Source organism: Pseudochaenichthys georgianus, chromosome 19, assembly GCF_902827115.2.
Source record: "Pseudochaenichthys georgianus chromosome 19, fPseGeo1.2, whole genome shotgun sequence".
In the NCBI taxonomy this organism is placed as follows: Eukaryota; Metazoa; Chordata; class Actinopteri; order Perciformes; family Channichthyidae; genus Pseudochaenichthys; species Pseudochaenichthys georgianus.
In genome coordinates this window covers 9,132,911-9,159,578 of record NC_047521.1, presented here as the reverse complement: position 1 = coordinate 9,159,578, position 26,668 = coordinate 9,132,911, and the positions used below count along the sequence as shown (strand labels likewise).

The window sequence follows — 26,668 nt, the reverse complement described above, 5'->3', positions numbered from 1 at the left end:
GCGATAATAAAGCCCACCCATTTAGAGGGAAGATATGATTGGTCAATTGTACTGTCATTTGACATTACTCTCTCGTTCAGTTACTATAGCTGGCCCTCTGTGAATTCATAGCTGGACGTCCAATCAGCTCCTGTCTTCACAGACTCGCAGAGACTGAATAGGCAGATTCAAAGGATTTATTTCTTTGGAAATGTTATTTTAAATACAATTTAATCAAGTTATTTTTGGTAAAACTAATGACAAATATTACTAAAAACATATTTAAAAAAAATATATAAAGAAAAATATAATTTCCTGAAGTAATCTTCGTAATAACTAGCAAACTAAAGATCATGTGGATCAACTGCACACATAATCTGAAATAACAACTCATATTTCTCGCATCAAATGACATCAAAACGCATTTTAATGGCCAAACTAACTTTAAAATAGGCATTTTACACCGAGAATAAAACGAAGTTCGGCCATGTTTTTTTTTTCTGCATGGAGAAATGTGAAGATCACGTGACATAGACGCCAGCCATTGGAATGAATGGTGAAAAAAAACGTAGGGATCCTACAATTTCAGATGCGTTTTTGTAGAAATACTACGTCCTACATTGTGGACCAACGTAGTTATTACACGTTTTTTTATGAGACTGGGTTGGTATAACCCTGGATAAAATATCTATAAAAATGAAAACTACTGCTAGGCAACAGTTTAAAAAAACCACTGTATTGACTTGGCACATTGACTTTACATAATCAAGGCATGCTTTTGTCTGCCTGAAGACACCAAAAAGGACTAAGTGGACAGACACATCATTGAGGAGCTACATTTTTCTGTCATAGTCATTCATCATAAACATCACACCCTCTTCATTGGGGTTGTCTCCTTTCTACCTTCTTTTCTCTCCATGTTTTTTTTTACATAACTGTGGCATAATATCTGTGGGCCAAGGCAGTGACCACTCTCTTTTCTTGTGCTTCTGAAAAAAAGCAATGGGCTGCCCACCTGCATCAAGGCTCTTTTTTTCTATCAGAGTTTGGTCTTAAGTTTAGTCACTTTGACATATTCTGTCAGGGAAAAACAAGACACACCTCTTTCCAAACTCATATCTGTTTGCTCTCAGAAGCAACAACCTCACACCTCCCACTGCCCTGTCTCTGCTGTTTTCATTGTTCCAGAGTAAGAGCACTGACTGCACCAAACACATCCACGTCTACGCACAGCCTGTGTCGTGTGGAACCTTGAAAATGGCGTGACAACGGGAGGATGACATAACGGGGACGTAGTTGTGTTGCTTTTGTTGTTACAGTACCTGGTTGCTTAGGAGACTGAAGGAATGTGATGTAACCGCAGTGTAATGTGATCACTCACTCTCCGTGCCCACCATAGGGTGCCCACGCAAGGCACCGTGCCGATAGTGGAGGCACAGCATAGAGTAGTACGAAACAGAACGTCTTAATGTGTGTTGAAGTGATCAGCTGTGTGACAGCGGGACTCTAGAGTAGAGTTATAGTAAAAAAGAGAGGAATATAGACATCAGAAAGGACCTTGTCTCTGTGATATCCTGTTTCCAAAAATAAGTAGAAAGTCCGTTATGGGCCAGGAATCTTTATACTCCCGGGGGATTTGCAGGGTTCTTTTTGTGTCTCAGAAAATCCAGGTTACCCACTTGCTTGTCATTTGTTATTTGACTGGCTTAACTCCCTCTGGTGCCCCTAAAAATATCTGCTCACACTCTGAGAATGCCCCCACAGTGTTACGTGTGAAAATGTTCGCAATCAGCTTCTATTGAGGGAAATACATTGACCAAGAAAGAAAGAAAGCAGCAGAGTCAGACATATTGTCAACAGTTGGAACATAACTAAGCAACAGACCGCTGGCAGATTGACTCAGAGGATCGAAAATAATATTTTTATGTGAGAGAAAAAAATCTTTGTGTTTGCAGCCGGGCCGCGGCACAGCGCATAGATTTTCAATAAATATGTAGCTGAAATACAGCATCAGAGAGAGTGACAACTGACAAGTATAGGCTTCTGAGCAAGACTGAGAGAAAGTAGGCTACTGAGTATCTGTTTGTATCCTTCATGCTGCATCATTGTATTTCGCAGACCAGAGGAGAGGAGGACTTATGTAGGTCTTTACTTCAGTGACTGAAGAGAACCAGCTGCGTTGTATTTACAACATCGCAGTCTTTGTGTTTGACCTACACAAACAAACCAACAGAGGACCTTGCTTGTTTCTAGCAGACACACAGTAAGAAAACAACTTGCTATCTTTCAAGTGCAGGCAAGGAGAACAAACACATCCGGGGATAGCTTTAAAGAGGCCCTGTTATGCTTTTGGGGGGTGTTTTATCTTCTTTTTTTTGCATGTCAATGGTCTGCAAAGGCTAATATCCCAAAGTTCACGCTAAAGGGAGTTTTTCTCCCACAGACTCCCCCCCTGCCCGAAACACCTCGATTGTTGCTTTGTTTACTTCCACGACATAGTGACATAACTATATCTTCACGACTAACCTGTAAATCCTGGGGTTGAAGTTATTCTACCAACACGGACTCCCACAACATGGCCCGTTGGAGGTCCTTAAGTCAAATACCTCCTTAAGCAATGCAGCCCATATAGCTCAAGAGCTGATGAGCACTAGCCCTGAAGACAGTGAAACACCTCCACAGCCTCTTTCACAGGGACAGGGTAACTGGACTGAAGCAACAAGTGAAGTTTGCATTCTGACTGTCTTCCTGAGTACCGTCCACCAGGGCCTGGCCGAAAAGTAAAGTACAGTCAGAAATAAACTGAAGCACTATTTCTCAGTTCAAGTTATGTCACACACCACGTTAGAAGACGTCAGAAAGTCCTAAATGCTCAACATGAATCTTCAAATCAAATACGACTTCTACAAAAATAGGACTACCTTAAGTGGGAGTCACATTTCTTTAAGTAGTCACTATAATACAGTATTAATGTTGAGTAGTGGCTGCCAAGCCATTAGAACACTAGCTACATCCATTAATTCATTAAGCGTGTGTCAGAATGATCAAGTCAAACTATTTAAATACATTACGAACACAAAATCAATACAACACAGTGTGGTTGAATAAAGGTCATATTGTTCTGCCAGTTCTCCAAGTTTCAATCAAGTGAACACATTTATGTTATATATTTTAAAATGTTAAATGCTGCGAACAAATTGTGGGGATAGATCAATGTTGTTGTACTTAACTCTTTCATTCCAAGTCAGGTTTTAATGCCTTGTCAGGGACTACTTAAAGGTGGGGTAGGTACGTTTGAGAAACCGGCTCGAGATACACTTGTTATTATATTCCATGGAATGATTAACATCCCGATAGCAATGAGGGTTCTTAAGTGCTTTGACAAAAAATCCATATAAAAATGTCATCTGTGGAAGCCGTAGTACTGTAAAAAGCTCGACCAATCATCTGAGCCGGACGGGCTAAAGTAACTGGATGGCCTACCTGCCTGTCAGCCTTCCCTGTGCACAAACTTATCTCGTGCCCTCATTGGTCATTTCGTTCGTGTGTGTTGGAGGAGGGGCTCTGTAAGGAAGTGGCAGATTTTTTCCGGCTGTGTATTTTCAAATTCTAGCGCACTCGAGCTGGTTTCTCCAAAATTACCTACCCCACCTTTAACATTAATACTGTATTATAATGACTACTTAAAGAAATGTAACTCCCACTTAAGGTAGTCCTATTTTCGTTTTTTTAAGAAGTCGTATTTTATTTGACCTCCTGCTGTATGCAGATTCCTGTTGAGACATCTTCTAATGTGATGTGTGACATAACTTGCACTGATACATAGTGCTAAAGTTCATTTCAACTTATTTTGAGTATAACCTCCAAAAAAGAAATGTGGAGGTTATACTCAATATCAGTCATAGTGTGTCAGATTGCAAACTTCACTTGATGCTTCAGTCCAGTTACCCTGTGAAAGAGGCTGTGGAGGTGTTTCACTGTCTTCAGGGCTAGTGCTCATCAGCTCTTGAAACAACACGGACTCCCACAACATGGCAGGTCAAGATACTAATCAACTTGACACCAAGAAATGCAGACCTAGCTGCTGTAGCTCTTAAACTAAAATGCAAACACTTTAATACCAGAGTTTATTTGAAGTTATGAAAAGTTAGTCAAGAAGCTTATAGCACGCTAAACACATCTTTAACCACTACACCTGACCAACCACCGTCTATCACAGGCCAGCACAGTAAGACACACACTCACTCACATGGTAACGCTAATAGGATGTTCTCTTGAAGGGATCTGAAATCATCCAAGGAGTCTTCTGCATAATAAAGCCGAGACCGTTCAAAGGTATGCGTCTCAATAAAGATGCCATGACTCTGGCTGAATTGAAACGCTTTCTTCTGTCTTACTTTAGCGAGAAGATCGGTACAGAGCTTTTCCAGGAGTACATGAGCACAAAGCAACATGAAAGTGAAACACCTCAACATATCCTATTTCCGTGGAATAACTAAAGTGCCTCCTTTCTAACCACCATGGCCCCAAAGAAGCTCTAATAACGATGGAGGATCAAAGCGATGAGAGAAGAAAATAAAAAGGCAGAACACCACGTCAGAAGATGGTAGGAACTGAAATCAGCACTGGAGGTCAAAGCAGATACTTCTAAAAACAAGAACAATTACTTTTAGTTGGTGTCACACAAATCCACCTCGCTTTTAATGGCACATTAAACATTGATGTAAGATAAAAATGTTAAGGCCCTAAGTCAGGGATGTCAAACTCAATTTAATCGCGGGCCACATCAGCATTATGGTTGCACTCAAAGGGCCGGTTGTAACTTTAAGACTATATAAAAATACATATATAAATATATCATATATATAAAATAATGTATTATATTACATCATTGCCTCTGCATTGGATTATCATCGGATAGGGTAATAACTTCATAATTAACTACGTCTGAAAGCAGAAGTCTAGGCCAAATAATTGCAAGTCTTTTCAGTGCGTATGTCCCAAAATGATTTAAAAAGAAAAGCCAAATTCTGGAGAAAAAATAAATAGAAGTGACATTTTGAAATAAAAATCTAATTCTGAGAAAAAGGAATTCTATGAAAAAATGCATATTTTGAAGAAAAAAAGGCAAATTCTGAGAAAAAAAGGCAAATTCTGAGAAAAAAGTCATATTTGAGATGCATTGTGGGACATGTAGTTTATGGGCAACGTGCTTCTGTAGCATGTAACCGTATAATAAACATATTATATTCTTTGCAAGCTCTTGTGGGGCCGCATAAAATGAAGTCGCGGGCCGAATGTGGCCCCCGGGCCTTGAGTTTGACACCCCTGCCCTAAGTCAACATTGCTCCTATATGCTTGGGTTGGTTGTACTTGATTTGACATCCCTAATCACTGGCATGTCCTCATTTATAAAGCCATTTCTAACTTGCTCTCTCCATATGTAAATGTCACTTTGTCTGTGACATGTCCTCAAGAGATTATCTTGCTATGTGTTGCTAATGTCCGTCTTGAAATGGGAAAGAGGGCTTTAAGGTATGCTCCTTCTCCGGCTTGCAATTGTCACAGATTGATTGATTTTAGCTGAGAGGAGACTTCCTAGAGTGTTTGGAAAAATAGCTTGAAATTGGAGGAAGGTCCATCAGGTGCAGATGCTTTGACTGAGCTGGTTGACCCTATATCATATTCTAGGATATGATGACTTGAGTTTTATTTTCCAATACTTATGCTGTGATTGTAAATGGTATAGTCTGTAACGGTTATGTATTGTATTTCTGAAATGTTATTTAGGGTTATAAGCTTTTCCTGGTAAGGACATGAACGACAATGACCGACAACTAGGTTCAGGATAAATTTCAGCACAAGTAGAAAAGAAAGCCCCATCGCTTCACAATGTTTAAATAGCCCGTCACTCTTATATTGTTATATTTACCTTTTTATGTTGCCACTTGATTCCGCTGTTCTTTCTGCTTAAAAACACAAATGCACTCTCTAGTCTCTTGACTGCATATGCAGCGTTTTATGATGCCTTTGTTTCTTTAGGTTTTGTTTCTTTTTTTCAACATAAAACATTCCCAGCTAGCATTGGGTGTTGTAATGTCCATGGCACAAGCCAACACCCAGATGAGCTGTACACAAAGGACAGACACAATGAGTTCACGGTTCCCAGCGCAAATCAATATGGAGATATCGATAATTCAGTGAAATCTATCTCCATAATCTCCTCTGCTCATTTTCCCAGGTTGCATCTCCTGCATGTGTACGTTGCATTCTACTTCGCCAATTTCAATCCTTTATAAACCCTTTTATTGGGTAGTATATTATTCAGCAATGTCTCATATTCTTTTAGATCATCATATGTTTATAGTCTTGCTCTCTTGTGAGCACCAAGTATATCTTAAAAGTAAAATTAATAATGTTTTTTGAAATAATAATGAAACTCATACAATAACCAGTGAAAGACTAAGCTGTTGGGTGTGTTCTTTTGTTTCTGCCTGTGTGTGACATTCAGATTTAATAATGCCTTTTTCCCAGGACCCCCCGCTGTTTCCCCCTGACCTCAGAATATTAGCTCAACTATATTTCCCATGCCCACTTTCACCTCCCACCCCACAGTTGCTTACTTTCTTTTTATTACCCCAACACAGGAGGGTTGGATTTAGTTAGTCTGTGTGTGTGTGTGTGTGTGTGTGTGTGTGTGTGTGTGTGTGTGTGTGTGTGTGTGTGTGTGTGTGTGTGTGTGTGTGTGTGTGTGTGTGTGTGTGTGTGTGTGTGTGTGTGTGTGTGTGTGTGTGTGTGTGTGTGTGTGTGTGTGTGTGTGTGAGAAGAAAAGCAGTTGGCCTTCAGTGGCTGAGCAGTTGTGTCCTCTGCCAAGGACGCTGACTTCCATATAAGCAATGTTCTAATGCATCGATAACGAGGCACAAGCGTGCAGCAGGAGCACACACCCTCATTACGACACGTTGTTTTTTTAATGACACCGTGATGAGCCGATACATCTATCGTTTATATATGCTGACGTCACATACAGCGGAAGCACCCTTACTCTGTTCCCACAATGCACTGCTCATGTTTATCATATATTCTTTCTGATCCGAGCCAGCGCTCTCTTTTCCCCCACACACATCATCTTGTATCAGGACCAAGCCAACAAGCAGCAGCGGCATGTACCATAATGAATCAGCATTCAGAGCTTGTCTTACTCGCTCTGGGAGCTCATTAAACACTTACGGGAATAGCAGTTTCCTATAGATCTTTATGTCATATCGTAAACATAAGAAAGGGGGCCAGAAGTGGAATCCACCTTTTTTTTCCTGCAGATCCTTTTATAGTTTTGATCATTTTAATTCATATTATTGGACTTTTTATATAATTTCAATATGGAACAAAATGTATTTTATACAATGATAGGCTCTGGCTTTCTTGCATAAGCCCTTGTCTGCGTGCAACCATGTTATGCTTTGATGTTATGATGCATCAGTGTGGGCATGTTTGTTACGTATGCTTTTCTTTTGTCCATTTGACACGCTTCTGCTGGGATAAAATTGAAATCCAAAAGAATAAAAATTAGAATGCGTTTTAAAAAAGTGTTTCTTCACGCTCTATATGCATTATTTTTTATTTCATGCATATTCGGAATTCTATCATTTAGATTTCAGTCATTTAAGCTATGTTCATGTACCAAACCTTGTGTGTCTGACTATCAGTCGTCCTCTAGTCAGTGCATGACAGCAGAACAGACACATTGGAGGAGGATGTGATGTTCTGTGAAGCACACAAGCCTTTAGATGCCGGGGGAACAAGACAAGACTGAGAGCCAATACGAGTCAGGGCCACTGGCGCTGGAGTGATTCGAGCTGCTCCAGCTGTCAAGGTCTCCGACCAACATTAATGTATGAATGTATGTGTGTGTGTGTGTGTGTGTGTGTGTGTGTGTGTGTGTGTGTGTGTGTGTGTGTGTGTGTGTGTGTGTGTGTGTGTGTGATGGGATCTGACTGTCACCTCTTCTGCGTTGAGGCTTTGAAGTCATAGCGTGCTGAACCGTTTTTGCATTACAAAGTCTTCCTCCTCACCACCTGATCTTCCCTCGCAACCGGTTCAAGAAACTCAGCTGCAGCATCACAAACCTCAAAACCAGAGCCGCAGTACGCTGAGAATAATTATTACAACCATTGATAAATAAACCATGAGACTCCTCTCATCCCGCAGAGGGTCGGACCCTCCCTTTGCACTCAGCACAGAGTACTACATAATATATCAGAAAGCTTCAGCGCTAAATAACGGCTGCAGATTTTTATCTGTATGACTGTTTTGGATCATATTTATTGAATTTATTAATTGTGTAGTGATTTCCGGAAAATATTCACAGTTTAGAAGCGAGCTGTTTGTCACCTTTGGCTTATAAATGATGATTAAAAAGCTACAACATGATGTACTTCTCTCAAATAAAAAGTTGAATTCATAAGTAATAAAAACTAATACTTGCTCTAAACAGGAATTCTGCTACAGTCTTGGTCTGGAGTGGACACTAGCCTAAGGTTGCTAATGTTAGCTACTTTAAAGTAAATTAATTACTTTTCTCTAATGCATTAAACCATGTTTGAATTGTTGTTGTTGTCATTAGTGTGTTAATTACCTGACCATCAGCACAGTCCTCACACTTCTACTCTTTTATACCACCATGACTGTTCTTCACACTCTGACAATGCTGATGATTTCCCGAAATTATGAGATAGCTTAAAAAACGAGTGCACAACGTGTTACCGTCACAAACTGTGATGTATATTGTCAGTAAGGGCAGCTGGGGAGATCAGGATCAATGCCGACTCGCTGACGCAGGGCTTTATAACCCACTTCCTGTCACCGATAATTGGTTTGAAAGAGCTCTTAATATAGCCGACCCTCCATGAGAACTCACAAATAAAGGGAACAAGGGAAGGGAGAGGGTTAAGGGGTCAGATTGGAATTGGGCCTTTGTCTCCCGTTTGTTGCTGGACTGAGCGTGCAGCTAATTGTATCCATAGCTCTTTTTTTATTTTTACCAAATTCTGTATTATATCTTTTCTACAGTAAGATGCCATATTTCACTTTATCCAGCTAGCTTACCCACTGTGGGAAGGAATCTCACTTTCAATCTTAATGCGCTTTTGAACATCTGAGACCGGCTTTATTTCAACGCACTAGTGATTGTGAGTCATGCAACCCACTGACCATGTCAACACGTATATGTGCATAACGCATGTGCGCCACATGTGTTCGTGACTGCCTGGTGAGGGAGGCTAATCGAAGTTGGTAGAAGGAGGGTGGGCTTCTTATCTTGTCTTTTTCTCTCTGCTCTTCGCTCCTTGGCTGCAGCTGGACTTTCACTCAGGTTTCAGAGGCGGGGAATCCAAGTATTAGATGGGTTGCATAACGAGGAGATTCATGTCTTTTGTGGGGAAAGTTCTCATTCAAAGTCAAGATCGAGTTTTTCTCCCCCTCGACCCCTCGTGATGAACTTTGCGGCTGAATACAAAGATGGATGAATCTATGGGGGAAGAAGGGTTGGTGGGGGCAATTCTGGGAAGGGTTTGATGGTTCGATTCAGCTCAGTGGGGAAAACAAAGATGAGGGGAGCGAGGGAGGGAGAGAGAAAAGAGCAATAGAGCCGACAGAAAACAGAGAGGGGAGAGAGAAAAAACAGCAACACAGCTCATTGTCTCTATCCTGCCCCTGCCATCAATCTCCTGAACGTCAACTGCCTTACTCACACACACACACACACACACACACACACACACACACACACACACACACACACACACACACACACACACACACACACACACACACACACACACACACACACACACACACACACACACACACACACACACACACACACACACACACACACACACACACACACACACACACACACAGCCTGCCTTTGCATACGTGTTTTGTATTGTGTGAGTGTGTGTTGTGTATATGGATAGAAGTGGCACGCGGCGTGGCTGCTGGGTTGAGCTGTGTGTGTGTACAGTATACATGTGTTTTATTAAGAGTACACAGTGTCTTCTAGGCAACCAAGTCGGAGCGCCTCACAGCAATAACAGCTTTATTAAACAGAGCAGAACAGACAGAGCTGTTACTCAGCGTCTACGTCACGAGAGGAGGAACACATAGGATTGTTGTGGATTGATTAGATGTTCTTTATTCTGTAATCAAACATTAGAGTAGTCATATTACATTTTATTTTAATGTGGTTAGTTTAGTTTATGTTGCCAGGGCCCCGGTTTGAATTTCATTTTCTATTGGTGCCATGAATAAACCTTAGAGAATAGAGTGAGCACTTTAACAGGAATTCCCCAAAAGTGCCAGTCATCTGAAGAGGGGCATGAATCAGGGGCATGAATCATGTGAAAGAATTATTCATTCAAAGATACAAATCAGTGCCTGTCAATGCAGTGATTGACACTGCGACAGGAAATGTTGGAAAGACCCAGCAAAGGCAAGGAAGAAGAACATCTCGGCCATATCAAGCGTTAGGAGAAGTAGGGATGGGTATGATACTGACATTGATGAGATGAAACGATTCAATAAACACTCAATTCTGGAAATCAAGATTTTATGCCACCAATTTATTTGATGCTCCATCTACAAACCTCAGACATCTGCACACCTTGGCGTGTTTGAGCTGGAAACACTTACTGCACCGTATTTACATTTGAGAGTGGCAGTATTAAATAGTAACGTAGTGAATAATTGCACAAAGCTAATATGGTGCTCCGTGCTAATTGAAGAACCGGTGGATACTCTGTATACTTGACACATGCTGGAAGATGAGACTTTCACAAGATACCTGAATCAAATTGTATTTGTTAATAATACCTCTTGGCATTATTCTGAACCAGTCTGGAGTACCAGATGGTCGGGTGTTCTCACATCAGCTTGGAGTAAGAGCTATTAAGATGGTTACCAGAAAGGATGTGTGCCAACAGATGTGCTCAAATCCTCTTCTTTTGATGAGCCTTTACTTTGTAGAATCATTTCTGTATCACATTGCCCTATTTCAACTAAATAAACCTACCGTAGAATAAAAAAAAAAAGAATGTATAACACTATCAATAAATACTTTCTGTATACATCCACTGCATTGTTTTACAAGACACCTTCTTCCCTTCTTGTACTTGGAGCAGCACTGTGCTTTCATCACCGTTTGACCCAGGTCTGACAGCTATCAGAGGTGTTTATCCACATTGGTCTCCCATGGCCAGCCAACTGTCCATCACCCAACCACGGACAGTCTCTGCTATACCCACGTATGGTTATTGGAGACCAAATCTAACAAACATAATTTAGGTAACTTAACATTAAATGCGGCAAATACACTGACTGATTCATTTTCGTTAGCAGTAAGAGATTGTGGGAAGATAATCTCCTGCCTAGGTGAAATTACCTTCTAAAGCCGGAACAACTCTAAAAACAACTATACACATTTTGTTTAAAAGCTTTGAGCTTCTTTGCGGCCACATTTAGACTCAAGGTTCATGAACACAACAAAGTTGGAACTTCCTACTTGGGAGATCATCCAAGGATTTAATACCTACTTCCTGACCCGACAGAGTATATTCTGTATATATCCTTGTCTGGGTTAGGGTTAGGGTTAGATGGGTAGCTACAGTACATACATTTAAACTATAACGGGCATATTTTAATTAAAATGTATCTCAAGGTTCATAACACACAATTGTTATTAGTTGTTATCTGTTTTATAATGAGAAACGTTATCTGTTATCCAAGACATGTCTGGCCATTAACTGATCCATTTAATAAGGTCGGAGCATAGGGTCGATACAGATCCAGTACATTAGATCAGTGCATCGATACCCACCTGTCTCTCTCTGAGAAACACACACGCACGCACGCACACACACACACACACACACACACACACACACACACACACACACACACACACACACACACACACACACACACACACACACACACACACACACACACACACACACACACACACACACACACACACACACACACACACACACACACACACACACACACACACACACACACACACACACGTCCTGCTTGCACTGCTGTCCCTATGTCCTTGTACTCACTAAAGACACACTGACTCACTTTCATACACGTTGATGTGCATGTCGGCATCGAAACACACACCGAACCAAACGCTACCTGCCGGCATGTTAATAGGCTCTCAGTGTGCGTCGTACTGTCCCGCTCGGTAAAAGGAGACGAAGGCAGGAAACGGGTGCATCAGAGCGAAGCAAGAGCAAGTGAGCGCGGGGCAGAAAGGCCTCTGGAGTCAGAGTCAGAGGTGCCAAACGTCCACCCTGCAAGATCACAGGGTGGCATTGTGAAGAGCTGGGCCGTTATAGAAGAGGAGGGAGAACATACAGAAAGGCATGAAAAGAGAGAGAGGAACCCTTTGAAATACAGCTGGGGGAAGAAAGAGTGGGAAAGATCCAACATTATAATCACACGCTGCAGGGACTCAGGATCCAACCATGACCCAGCTGGCATTGTTTCTACTGCCCTCATATATCCATGCCCCAGGACAGAGGAACACATAGACACAACCTTGGCTCTGTGAAGAAGAAACAAGCAGCTGATGATTATATACTGGGCATCTTTTCTTAAAGAGGCCCTATTGTTCCCTTTCCTGTAGTGCAGGGGTGTCTAACTCAATTTCATCGCGGGCCACATCAGCGTTATGGTTGCACTCAAAGGGCCGGTTGTAACTATATAAAATATACATATATATAAATATATAATATATATAAAATAATGTGTTATATTACATTATTGCCTCTGAATTGGATTATTATCGACTTAGTAATTAACTACGTCTGAAAGCAAATAATTGCAAGTCTCTTCAGTGTGCATGTCACAAAGCGAGATGCATTGTGGGACATGTAGTTTATGGGCAACCTGATTCTGTAAAGCGGCATTTAATCGTATAATAAACGTATTACATTCTTTGCAAGCTCTTGCGGGGCCGCATAAAATGAAGTCGCGGGCCGGATGTGGCCCCCGGGCCTTGAGTTTGACACCCCTGCTGTAGTGTTATATAGGTTTTTGTGCATGTAAATGGTCTGCAAAGGCTAAATTCACAAAGTTCCCCCCCGAATCCCCTGCCTGAAGCGCCTTGATTGGAATCCTTTGTTTACTTCCGTGACATTGTGAGATCATTACTTAACATTCATGCTTCTATTGGCTCGTGCTCCAACACATCAAACGTGATGGGGTGGGACATCTCTATGTGGTTGGATCCCTTCGAATGTTACCACAAGGGTCATGCCACTAATCAGGACCGCAATGCATTAGTATTACCATCTGTAATAAGAGATGTGCACCATTGTAGTCGACTACAGGCCAGTAGCTTATGACTGGCAGAAACAGAGAACAACCATCTGTTGCTTCACACCTCAAAGGATCCCAAAAATATGATTTGCAGTTTCAGATTGAAATCCCAGAGCACCAGTACTCTGCTGCAAAAATAAAGGCAATATATTTAAAGCAAATCCTATCTTATGTATTTAATAAGTGAGGTTATTGTAAAGGCCATTTTCTTTTACATTAAACACAAGACAAGGAAGACGTTCTGAGAACAACTTCTTGTGGGGAAAACAATTATAAACTGGTCTGAAGAGTCTCATATACAACGTAAATTCTCACACTGTAGTTAATTATTTTGTTGAGTCTTAAGAAAGTGGAAAAATAAGCACACTTCAAAGCTCTCTTCATCAACCTTGTGTTGCTGTGGGCTTGAAGTAAACATGGCAGCATTCGTTAGAGACTTAAGTTGCGTTGGAGGAAGATGTCAGCAGGTTAAACCTCGTCATACTGTTGCTGTGACTTTTAAAGAAAAATGTAGATGATGTATTTAAACAGGAGACCATGTGATATTGCCCCCACATGTAGGTAATCATTACACGCCTCTCAAAGTCACCCACTCAGTTCACGGCTGTAGCCTTTCCACTGATGACGGCGGCGGGGCTCGGCCCTTTCAGTGCTGTAAACGATAGAGCTGTGCTTTCATCTCTGGAGAGAAAATGAAAAAAGGGAGGAGAGACCGAGGTGGAGGATGGCAGAGGTAATCTCTGAGGAATAACGTATGCCATGTTGGCCTCGGGTGCTGTATGACTTCTTGTGGTAATCGCTGTAATGAAGCACGTAGCTGGTTGAGAGCAAAAGAGTGCGTTTTCACTTCTTACAGTCCGGAGGGGCCAGGAGAGCCTCAGGAAATGAGCCAGGAGATAGAGTGGATGGAGTGTGATTGGGAAGGAGGAGGAGGGGGTGGATGAAGCGGGATGAGTGATATTTTGGGTAGAGGAGCAGAGAGCAGGATTGGGGAAGGGGAGCTTAGTCGGAGCTGTGTGAGTGTGTGATAAATGCCTCATTTCTGTGCTGCCAATGAGAGGAGCAACGAGAAAATGGATGTTCCTGTGTCTCTAATTGTATCCAGTCCAAGGCCACATTTGGCCATCCATCAGTGGACAGTGTGGACACTCTCTACTACAGCTGGTCTTTTTTTATGGAAATACATCTTTTATTAGCCATGTAGGGATGCAGACTGTGTATAGGTACTCCACGCACAATTTAATCATAACGTCCACTCCGATTTTTTCGTCAACGGATAATTATGTCCTTGAGCACGAATGTAGGCGGATGGTGTGTTCTGTTTCTGTAGCATTTTTATTCAAATATGGTCACCATAAACAGCCAGATAAAAGCATAGTCTTTTAATAGGCATGTTGTGGCACCTTTTTCCGTTAAAGGCCTCATGCAGGAAGCTTTACACGATTACAAACTATTTGGTTAATAACCATTCATTTCTGGAATTCACAAATGTGTCCTTATTGTAGCTCTTGTCTCTGTGTCATTCTTACACCTCTAATAACTAACAATCATAATAATAATAGCTTAGCACAGCAGGGAAAGAACAGATCTTGTTTATTAAGAACATTTGGTGCATCTAGAGTTGACTCTTTTTAACTGAGAATAAGAGAAAATATGATAAAGATATGAGAGAATGGTGCTGTATGAGGCCCGGTGAGTACAGATATGACCTGACTGCAGCACGGTGTCAGCTCAGCACACACCACAGCACCTTGATGTCCTCCCAGTGCAGACTCCAGGCAGGAGACTGGAACTCGGAATCTCTTTGATCCAACCGACGTTTCAATCCACATGCATTTTCTCTTTGTGCGACCCTTCCTCCTTTTTCTGGCAGCATGTGCACCAATGTTTGTTTGCATGTGGGAGTGCTTTTGGATTATCCTGTTTTAGACCAGCTAGGAAAAGATCCGAATATTGGCTGAGGTTGTATCCCCCTCTCTCTTAAAACACAAGGAAAATAGCAACCGTGGAGGAGGGGAGCTGATGAGAATAGCTCAGTAGGCAATGGCTGACTCACAAGGCAATGCTGGGAGTCAGGAAGGCATCCATTCCAGTGTACATCAAATCAACTAGCTGTTGTGTAACTCCGTCAGTACCCGTAAATCAAACAGTTTCTCGCTGCACTAGCTACGATGAGTATGACTTTAGTGCAAATGTCTCTTTTGTGGCTGCATATTAAGATGGCGGCGACATCACAGGTGCCATTTATCACTGTTGACAGCATTAGCCAGTGTCTTTAGGACCGGGCAGGCAGGCCAAGGTCGCTTTGCTTTGATGAAGCTTGGTCAGCTAACAAACCCGGCTCATTCATCATGCCAGTCAAGGAGCGTAGGCTGTCACTGCTCTTGTTTTCTTAACGAAATGGAACACGAGCATGAACCAGACATGTGAATCAGAGTCTGATTAACATATCAGCTACCCAACCGGTTACTCATGCACCTGCAGCTCTAGCTTAAAAATACATGCAGTTATTGCAAAAGAGAGATAAAAAGGAAAATATATGGTATTGAATTAGCTGGAGAAAAGAAAAATCAATGTGCAGAAGCATCCTGGTTAAGGAGTATATTGTTTGTGTTTGCACTTGTCATTTATTCCGGTTTGAAAAACCTGGATAGGCTCCCAGTTTATGGGAAATTTGAGTGATAAGTGAATAATATTCTATTTGCTGAAATGAAAGTACAAGCTGACTCTGGTAATGCGTTTGTCCTCCACTTAGATGGAAAGTCAACAGCAGTGTGTCCTGGCAACCAGAAACCAAACTAAAAGTCACAAAATACCAAAAATACACAACCAATTCAGGCAGAGGTACACCATCAACCCCCTTGTTCTGAAAGGTCTGAATGGATTTTGTAGATGACGGCCTCAGTTTGCCATCGTAAATAGTGGTCTCAAAGCAAGAACATGTTATAGCAGCATCAATTAAACTGACAGATTTCTTTGTTGGGCTTTTCTTTAAGATGATTCCAAACTTCCTAACTGGGGGCCATCCACTGTAGGAAAAACATTTACTATTGATATTCAGCTCACACATATCTACTTCCAAACTGAACTACAGCATCAAGGTTTGTTAATGCTCAAACAATTCTCCAAACTAAGTATTGGTACACATTTGTATGCTGAGTGGGCAGGGCCAAACCAAAATCAGCCGTTTCTCTTATCTTTGCTATATTGTGTAATCATTCCAGCGCAAAACCAATCAAGTTACTTGTTTGCAAACTTTGAACATGCAATGTTTGTCACCATCTCCCTATGGTTGTATTTGGAGTGTATCCAAAAACAAAAAGAAAGCAAACAAGATAAAGATTCATATTTTTTTCCACCAAAATATTTTAAGACATTTTGAAAGCCTTATTTTATAGCAAGCTTCAGGTCCTTGTTGGCTGCCCGGCTTCACATTTCTGGATTGTTGGACGTTCTCTGCCTTTCTTGGAACTCAAGTTATTTGGGGGGCACACAAAAATAGGAATGGCGTTTTTCGGAAGGACGTGACGGAAAGCTTTACTGTAAATAGACTCAAAGAAACACTGAGACCCACCCAGCCTTTGGGAGATAACAAAGTGTATACTCTGAAAACTAAGTGCCATGAAATAAATAAAGGGGTTTAAAAAGATTTGGGCACACGGTGCTAGACCTTTGTGGTTTTGCAACAATGCAACTGTGCAGATTTAGCCAGCTACAACATATGTAACAGTCATAAAGCCTCAGGTTAATTTGGTCAATTACACATTTTTCACATCCTGTCTTCGCTTCATTTTGGACTGATTGCTTCTGCTTTTTCTAATCCAAAACTTTAGAATCACGGAACAGGGAGATGAAAAATCAGGTGCTTCTTGTTTAATGTACATTTCCATAACATACTAGTGTGTTAAGAATGTCACGAGGCTCAGGACCCAAACGCACAACACCAGAAACAGATCAGAATGAACAAGGTCTTTTAATTAAGGTCAAAACACAAAACGCTCACTTGGACAAAGACAAAGGGAGACGCAGACTATATATATATATATATATATATATATATATGCAGTTGTGTGGATAGAGCGCTCCTCTGTTTTCATTTAAAAAGCTCCTTATATCCGTTAGCGTAGCTAGCTAGCACCCGATGCTAACAACAACAATGCACGTAAGGTCTCTCTCTCGCTCGGGCCACACGTATGGGCCACACATACACACACCCTCCCGGTCCTCCCGATGGCCAGTCGGTGCCTGCCGGTGAGCGTGGAAGTGTGGTCTGCTGCAAGCAGGCGGCTGGAGCGGGGCTGTCAGCATCAGCTTGTAGATGGTATTTTAAACTCGATGCGCTCTGAAGCTACGGGGCGGCCGAGGAAAAAAATACACATGCGTTAATCGCGTTAAAATAATTAGTGGCTTTCTTTTTTTTTTTGCGTTAACGCGTTAACTTGACAGCCCTAATGATTACATTCTCTTCCCCAACCCTTCACCCTACCAGAACGCCAGTCAATGTGAGGGTTATGTATTTTCAACCATGGGAAGCCTAAAATCATAGGGTGTTGTGCGGAGTCGAATAAATGGAATGTCATAAATTCTGTGTGGTTGTGATTTATGATAACCTGGACGGGTTTTGTGTGGTGAGTGATTTGAAACAATAATCTTCCATCAAGGGCGCTGGCATTTAAAGGTTTAGCTAAGGGCATGGTGACAATGTTCAAGCTTTTGGCAAAATTCCAGTCCATAAAACTTTCGTCTGCTCCTGAATCAATGAGAACATTCTGTGTTTAGTTTTGCTTACCTAATTTTACTTGGATAGGAGTCAGCGTACGAGAAGAGTAGTCAAAAGTTAGTCGGCTCACCAGCGCCCTCCTCTTGCCTAGGGTGCCCAGTCTTTTAGTGAGCAAGCGGCCATCAGGTGTCCACGATGCCCGCAGTAGAAACACAGGCCCTGGCGGAGGCGCCGTTCCCGCTCCTCCAGTGAAAGTCTTGCTCGGCCAAGTTGCATCGGTTCCTCTGATGTGGTGGATGGCGTTGTCAAAGGAGGCTTGATCCAGACCCCTGGAAAAGAATCCTCCCCCATCCGGATGCCACGATGCCTTTTTGTCTATCCCAGAGCCTATTATCTATTCGTATAGCCAGAGCAATCACAGAATCTACATCTAATGGGACTAAAGGCCCTGTCACACTGTCCCGAAATTGACACCCGATGGACACACGATAAAGGAAATGTTCAAATTCGGCTGTGATCGTAGCAACATCGGGCCATTCGTGAGATCATCTCAGCCATCGTATGACCGCCGGTGGAGTTTCTCAGACTCCGGCAGCAACTTCGTGAGCGGCAACTTCGTAAGGCACTCGTGAGGGCATCTTGTCAAATCGTGTCATCTTCGTGTTATCATCGGTGCATTCACATTCACTCTGATCGGGGCGAATGCCCGATGGCACCGATGATAACAAGATGCCCTCACGATGGCCTTACGAAGGGCAAAATTGACACACAAATTCAACACGAAAATGAACCTTCGCAAGGTCCTTCGGCAATTTTTTGGCATGCCAAAGATTTTTCCACCGCTCACGAAGTTGCTGCCGGAGCCTGAGAAACTCCACCGGTGGTCATACGAAGGCTTAAGATGCCCTCACGAATGGCCCGATGTTGCTACGATCATAGCCGAATTTGAACATTTCCTTTATCGTGTGTCCATCGGGTTGTTTTATTGCACAACAAAATCATGTAAACATATTATGTAAATAACCCAATTTGTGTTCTGTGAAACTGAAAAGGATATAATATATTATTTTGAAGGCGAGTTGACAGGAAGTTGTTGTTGCTATGGAAACAACAACATGACGGAGAAAACGTAATATCTTCTACATATAAAGACGGATAAAGTAAAGAACAAAGTCTGAAGATATCAGTACAGTATCATAGTACTGTAACATAATTGTTTGTGTTAAATAAATGCGTTAAATGTAATGTAAATGTTGCCTTCGTGTGTGGTTCGGGGCCATCTTCGTGCGAAATTCACAATTCAATATCCGTGTGTCCATCGGGTGTCAATTTCGGGACAGTGTGACAGGGGCTTTAGTGATCTTTGACAAGGCCTGAAAGTCCATTTACAAAAGGCGTCCAGCAAGGCCAGATCATTCCAGCCACTGTCTGCTGCTATTGTCCTAAACTCTATGGCATAATCAGACACTCTTTGATTTCTTTGCTTGAGTTGAACTAGAGCTTTAGCTGCTTCTCTCCCTGGCGCTGTACGATCAAAAATCTTTCTAAGGGGATCAGTAAACAGTCCGAGTGATCTGCAAAGGGGAGAGTCTCGAGCCCATTCTGCTGTAGCCCACGCTGCTGCTCTACCAGTCAAGTGTGTTATCATGAAAGCTATCCTAGACTGGACTGTTGGAAAAGCAGAAGGCTGATGTTGATAATGCAGGTCGCATTGGACTAAAAAAGGCCGACAGTCACCTGAGTCACCGGAGAATTTCTCTGGAGATGCGAGACGAGAGCATGAGGAAGGAGTAGGTCCTTGGATCACAGGATTCACAGCCTCAGGCAGGGGTGCAGCCGCGGAAACAGTTTGAGATCCAGCTTCCAGGTGGGCAAGGACACGAACAAGCTGATCTGCCAGGTGGTTTACTTGGCTGTTCACAGATGTTTGGAAGTTTTCTTGACGACCACTCAAGTCTCTCACTCACTGGTCAATTGATTTCAGCTGATCGTCATGCTGAGACAAAAGCGTGCCTTGTGAGCGCAGAGCTGCTCTGAACCTGGCTGGTTCGGCTGGGTCCATTCTTTGGTCAGTTCGTACTGTTAAGAATGTCACGAGGCTCAGGACCCAAACGCACAACACCAGAAACAGATCAGAATTAACAAGGTCTTTTAATTAAGGTCAAAACACAAAACGCTCACTTGGAGGATCAAAACTCTAAACAAAAAAACATCTACATGGACTATCAAAAATATACTTTACACGATCAAGGGATGACTGGCAGGCTTGACGAGACAAGACGAACTGACACAAGACAAAGGGAGACGCAGACTATATATACACACTAGGTAAGGGGACACAGGTGGCAACAATTAAGGGAGGGGCTGACAATCACACTGGCGGGAAAAACACACCAGGGCAGGAATGCTCTGAAACGAGAGGGAAAGGTTACTACAAAATAAAGCAGGAAATCACAAGACAAGGCAAAAGACAGAAGGACTGAACTAAATAAATTAACTTAACACAACTGTCTAGACACCACATAGTGTGAATATAATAATATACTGAATGTGATAATGTGCTCTCTCTGAAGTATGTACAATTATCCATGAGTCATCTTTCAATTTCACATAGAATAACACGCTGTCCCTTACTCTGCATGCCTCCTGTCTTGCTCTGTGCCCACTTTGCTTTTAAATATTTAAAAGTGTGTGTGCCAGAAATCCGACTGCTCTCAGTCTACTGCGGCTTTATTCCTTTTTGTTTATTGCGAATGATGGTCTGTTTGATGTTTTTAGCACTCCGGCACTGTCACTGATAGTTGACCCCTGCCAGGATTACTATGAAGTGTTATTCATTTTTTGGCAGGAACATTCAATTGAATGGAAATAATCTGGAGTTTTAATAATTAATGAGAGAATGTCTCTGTCTATCCTCAGGTTGAGGTGATGCAGTCTCTGTTTGGCGGAGGGGAGATGGGGCTGCTGGGAGGAGGCGGCGACGCAGGAGGCCTGAAGGAGGACGGCTGCGGCAGCGTGGTGTGGCACTCCTCCCCCCTCCCCCCCGACGATGTCTACTCCTCCTCCCACTTCGCCCTTATTGCCGCCTATCAGGACATCAAGACCAGGCTGGTGTGCCTGGAACGTGAGAACACCAGCATCAAGAGGAAGCTCAAAATCTATGAGATCAAGGTGAAGAGTTTTACTTCTAAAGTCAAATATGGGGAGATTTGTCAAAACCAATGGTATTGCATTTATTGTCCTTGTAGGTATCAGACTAAAGGTCTCCAGTACAGAAAAGGATAAGGCCAGATTGTCTTTTGATTTATTCGTTTTTAGAAAAAAGGAGTGGGCTATCCAGCCAGAGCATTAAGGCGGTGAGGTTGTACACAAAGATCAAAGCAGAGGTGGCTTTGCTGGGCTTTGATCCGGGACCAGCGGGGGAATAAACAGGAAAAATCATTCCACTAAATCAAGGCAGAGGGCTACTGAAGGTGTACCTAATGCTTGAGTAAAAAATATATATTGAGTAACAACCGTAAAGTGCAGTGGGAGCAAACTGAGGGGCTATAAAATCAGGATTTCGCACACTCAAACCCTTTCTGAAACTGCACTTATATCCCACAGCAGCTAATAGTCGAGTTAACATAGCCCTTCAAGGTAACCAATGACCCTTTGTACACCTGGTATCAACATGCAATCTGTATATGCATACAGTATCGGGATAATGAAGAGAGGTCACAGGCTTTTACATGTATGCTGTTCCCTGACTATTGCCTGCATCACATTGGATCTCGGTGTGCAGATGATGCAAGCAGAGCCGGCAGATTGTCAACAAACATTGCATGTCCTGGTAATGCTGCTGTATGGGCTCCATCCAATGTTGAGCAGTTAAAGTTCAAGTTATTCCCATGTCATGGCCATTTCTACTGATCATAATTCCATTGTTGAGGTCTACTAGAATAGATTTATATTGTGCAATTTTCCAAACTCACATTGGTTTCTCATACAGCAGCTCTGTAAAGTGTGTACAGTGTGAGAAAAAGGTTTTAGAGAGTACTTGTCCATGGAAAAGTGAGTTTGGCAATTTACTTGTCCGAATACATTCTTCACTTGTCCAGAATGGACACAAATTGGGGCCACTGGAATCTTCTTCTTCGTCATCGTATTTTACACTTTCCCACGGTTTTTACAACACCGCTAACGTAAGTGAGCGGTAAGATTTTACTGCATCACACATAGGGTTGGGTATCGTTTGGATTTGAATGATTCCGGTTATGCTTTTCGATTCTGGTTATTTTCGGTTCTCGATTCCGGTTCTTTGAGAGGGTAAAAATAAGTCCCATGACAAACTGGGAGAAAAATATATTTATGAAAGCATTAAGTCAAATCTGTATTCCTATTTACAAATCACTTCATACTGTTTAATTTCTTACGGTTATTGAATACAATTATATAAAAATAATCTCTGCATTGTTTAGTTAGTTCTAAGTGGTGCAGTTTGAGAATGTACAGTTGGTCCAGTCTCCTCTGATGTTACACTGCAACCTGCCTGTGAGACACAGTCCAACCACACATGTCCAACAACACATAGGCCTAATAATAATAATAATAATAATAATAATAATAATAATAATAATAATAATAATAATAATAATAATACATTATTATTATCTCAAAAAGAGAGATGCCTGGACTCAGATTTGAACTTCAACGCCCATTTAAACAAAGTGACCAAAATAGCTTTCTTTCATCTCAGAAACAGAGCGAAGGTAAGACCATTCATAAATCACAATGATGCAGAGAAGCTAATTCATGCTTTTATATCTAGTCGACTAGACACCGCAATGCACTATTCACTGGTCTCCCCAAGAAAGCTATTGGAAGACTCCAGCTCATTCAAAACTCTGCAGCGAGACTACTAACGAATACCAAAAGGAGGGAACACATTAGTCCTGTCTTAGCTACTCCACACTGGCTTCCTGTAACTTTTAGAATTGATTTGAAGGTGCTTCTCCTCATATACAAAGCTCTAAATGGACAAGGACCCAGCTACATTGCTGACTCTCTAATGAACTACACACCTGCCAGAACACTGCGATCATCAGATGCAGGTCTAGAGGTCACCAGAAAGAGTCATAAGAAGATCGGTGATGCAGCCTTTGTAAACTACGCCCCAAAACTGTGGAACATGTTACCCAACAATATTAGGGAAGCCAATACATTAGGCATTTTTAAAAAGGCAGCTTAAAACCCATCTCTTTACCAAAGCATTTGACTGATTTTACACTATTATACTGCACTATTCTCTGTGATTGACATTGCACTATTTCTCTATGTTTTATTCCCCATGTTTTTATTTTTAATTATTTGATCCCACTTTATGCTTTGCTCTTGCTGCTTGTTTTACACTGATTTTATGTCTTGTTTTTTACTGATGTAAAGCACTTTGAACTGCAATCCCCTGTATGAAAGGTGCTATACAAATAAAGTTATTATTATTATATTTGGGTCATTCCAGAATTGGAGGACAATTTAGACAGCAAAATTTTTGAAAAATGAAAAACTGTTTAAAATCCAAGATATTTCAATTATCTTTACAAATTACAAAGAAAAGGAGCTGATATTTGCATTAGAAAAAGTTGCAGCTAGGAAATGTGTGGCATTTTCAACAACTTAAAAAACATTATTTGTTATCAAGCGTTGCAGCTATGAATCATTCTGAGTCATTAATCCTGAACGTCCGTTCTTTTTCATTTATTTACTTCAAGGCTGTTCAAAATGTGCGCTGTGTCTTATCCCCTTTGCCCTATGGTGAATGTTGTTGGTGGATCTTTTTAATAAGAAACATGGCCAAACTGTGCAGTGTACACCCTGTTTCCTTTTTCAGATAAATCAAATGTTGCCATGCATTCCAGCTGATACTGCACTCATGATGACCAACTAGCTTTGTTTCTTCTTGATTGATTTGATCTCGGGTTTAAACCCACTGACACTGCCAATATTGGTTTTGATTGATTGTGTTAACATTATTGGTGACATCAATAGGAGTCAGCTGGGAAATATATACTGTGATGTTGCTACTGAAGCACTCCGGTCGCTTTAGAGAAGTGAGGAGTCCGCAGTCTATGACAGTAAAAAACAGTCAATAATGTATCAAAACATGTGAATAACTGCCACCACGAGAGGCAATTGAGCCAACAGTCAAAAATGAGTTTAAAAAAGATTATGCTGATGGTGTCTAGTAGCATGCAAGATTAGCATGGACAGACACACACAACTAACCACAAGGGTTAAGCCTGGCAGAAATAATGAGCCAAACAAGTATTTTTCAATGTTCAAAATTACGTTACGGATGTAATATAAAATAACAGTATCAGCTGAGCTTCTTGCCCAACAAAATCAGTGGCTCTGTAAAGATTTCTCCATGGCCAGGCCTGCTTGGTTGGTGGTGGAAATCAGACCCCTTTTCGGTTGGATGGAAGAGCAGGTGATGCAGAAAACCAGATCCTAGCAGTAGCCGGGCCAATAAACACATATATAGGGGTGGCATAAGGGAATAGCGTGGGAGGACAGAAAGTGAGGCAAATATAAGAGGAACTGGAGGTAAGTAGGCAGAAATGCAGCGCAAGACACAGACAAATAAATGAGGGACTAAAGGGCGATAATAAGGTAAAAGCAAGGGAGACATAAATTGCCTTGATTAGGAACAAAGGAGGATTAAAGATTTTTAAAAATCCTGGATATTCTCATTATTATCATGAGTGTGCTGTTCTAAAATAATATAGTGTGATGTAGCTTCTGTTTTGCTTCAGGTGCTTGAGGTCTTTTAACGAGCCTTGCCTTTCTCAATGATGAGAGTTGTTTCTTGAAGATAAAGGAAATGCTTCAAAAGACAAAAGTTATCAAAGAGGCTGCAGGAATCAAAATGCTGAGGAAGAATTCCAAAAAAAGCGCTAGCTGTTGCTCTATTATGTTCTACGCGGGATACTGTTGGTAGGAAACTCAAAATCCTCTGTGATGTAAGAGTCGACCGTCGTTGCAAACTTTGATTTTAGCAGACTTGCATGAAAGATTGATGATTATTTTTTGTGGAGTTCATAAAAGGTATTTTATGGTTGATTTGTTTTTCAGTCGAGAAACTGATGGAAATGCAGTTTGACTTTTCCTCTCCAGGCATATGTGTATGCTGCATCCTTTTAGTGAGCAGCTGTTACTGATGGCTGCAGGCTGCCACATCGCTGTTGATTTAGTCGCAAGCAGCACTTTGTTCGACGCCCATTCCCGGAGAGACAGGTGTTAATTTTGGGGAGAGCAGGTGCGGATGTTGGCTGTTTGGAGTACTCACACCTGTGCTCAGTAAATACAACATGTGACATTTATTTCATATTTTGGATTTCGATCAATTGAAAAATAATCACAACATTGACTGCTGACATCCCTACTTTGAAAGGCCCTTTGTCCAATTGCAAAATTCTATATTCTTGTCTATTATTTCAAGCCTTTTTTATTTTGTATAGAAGAGGTGTTGTTGCAGGCTTTCTCTAAATACAAGATGCCCATGTATCTACTGTAATGATGCAGATGGAAGTGCTTCCTGTTCTCTGAACATCGGTTGAAGTGATGTTGTTAGCGCTCCTGATGCTCGGCAGTATGAGGATTCTTGGGACCCCTGGGGGGGTTTGCCCTTGTTTCGAACATTTACTGTTAAACTGAGCAGAGAGAGGTGTTCTGCTAAATGGAAAAGAGTTGTTTGCTCCTCAAATAGACATTGCACCAGCGGCAATGACTTCATACATAAAATGAAAAACCCTCCCTGCTTACGGTAGGCACTCTAAATGTAAATTAGTTCATTTAGGTTGAACCACATGCAGTTATATAACTCGTCTTGTGTGTTTCTATCGCAGCCTGCTAGCAGACAACGGTTAAACACTATAACCGGGACAAATTGCCTACTTCACAAGTAACAGTAAATGTGGTACAAAATGCAGTTATGCATAATCGTTGCAGCATATAATGCAATTACTTCTGCATAATTTAAATGTCCACATGTAATGTTTGCATCATAATGTATTTCTCTGCATTACCATATACAACAGTAAATATGTTTACTCCTGTGAATAAGGCTATAACATTTAAATTAATTTTTTTCTTAAAGGATTACATTAGCGATATTCCTTGTGTTTGTTATTGTCAAAAAAAACATTAAAGGAACAAAACTAACAGTGAACTGATTCCACTAACTATGGTGTCTATCAAAGCCTCACATATTGTATTCCTCTTTGGTTGTCCAACAACTATTACATACACACTAAAGAACCACACTGTTGCATTGGGTGACAAGGGCAGTGGTGGCGAAGTGGATAGGGACTTTGCTTGGAAACTGGAAGGTCATCAGTTCAAGTCCCGGCAAGTCCAAGTGCTACCGAGGTGTCCCTGAGCAAGGCACCGTTCCGGCTACACTGCTCCCTGGGCGCAGTTCAAAATGGCAGCTGCTCCTAACCAGTGTTGGGCAAATTACTTCCAAAATGTAATATATTACATATTACTTATTACTCTCTTTTGAAAGTAATAAGTTACATTACAAAATTACTCTCTCTG

The 26,668-nt window shown here is 41.6% G+C and overlaps 1 protein-coding gene across 1 annotated transcript in view; it reads left to right on the top strand.

Moving 5' to 3' along the window:
- LOC117464357 (TANK-binding kinase 1-binding protein 1-like) overlaps positions 1-26,668 on the top strand; it is a 69,795-nt gene that overhangs the window by 7,878 nt on the left and 35,249 nt on the right. Inside the window, exon 2 of the mRNA XM_034106733.2 lies at positions 21,008-21,259. Coding sequence (XP_033962624.1) covers positions 21,017-21,259 — 243 coding nt within the window. The 5' untranslated portion in view covers positions 21,008-21,016. The remainder of the gene's footprint in view (positions 1-21,007; positions 21,260-26,668) is intronic.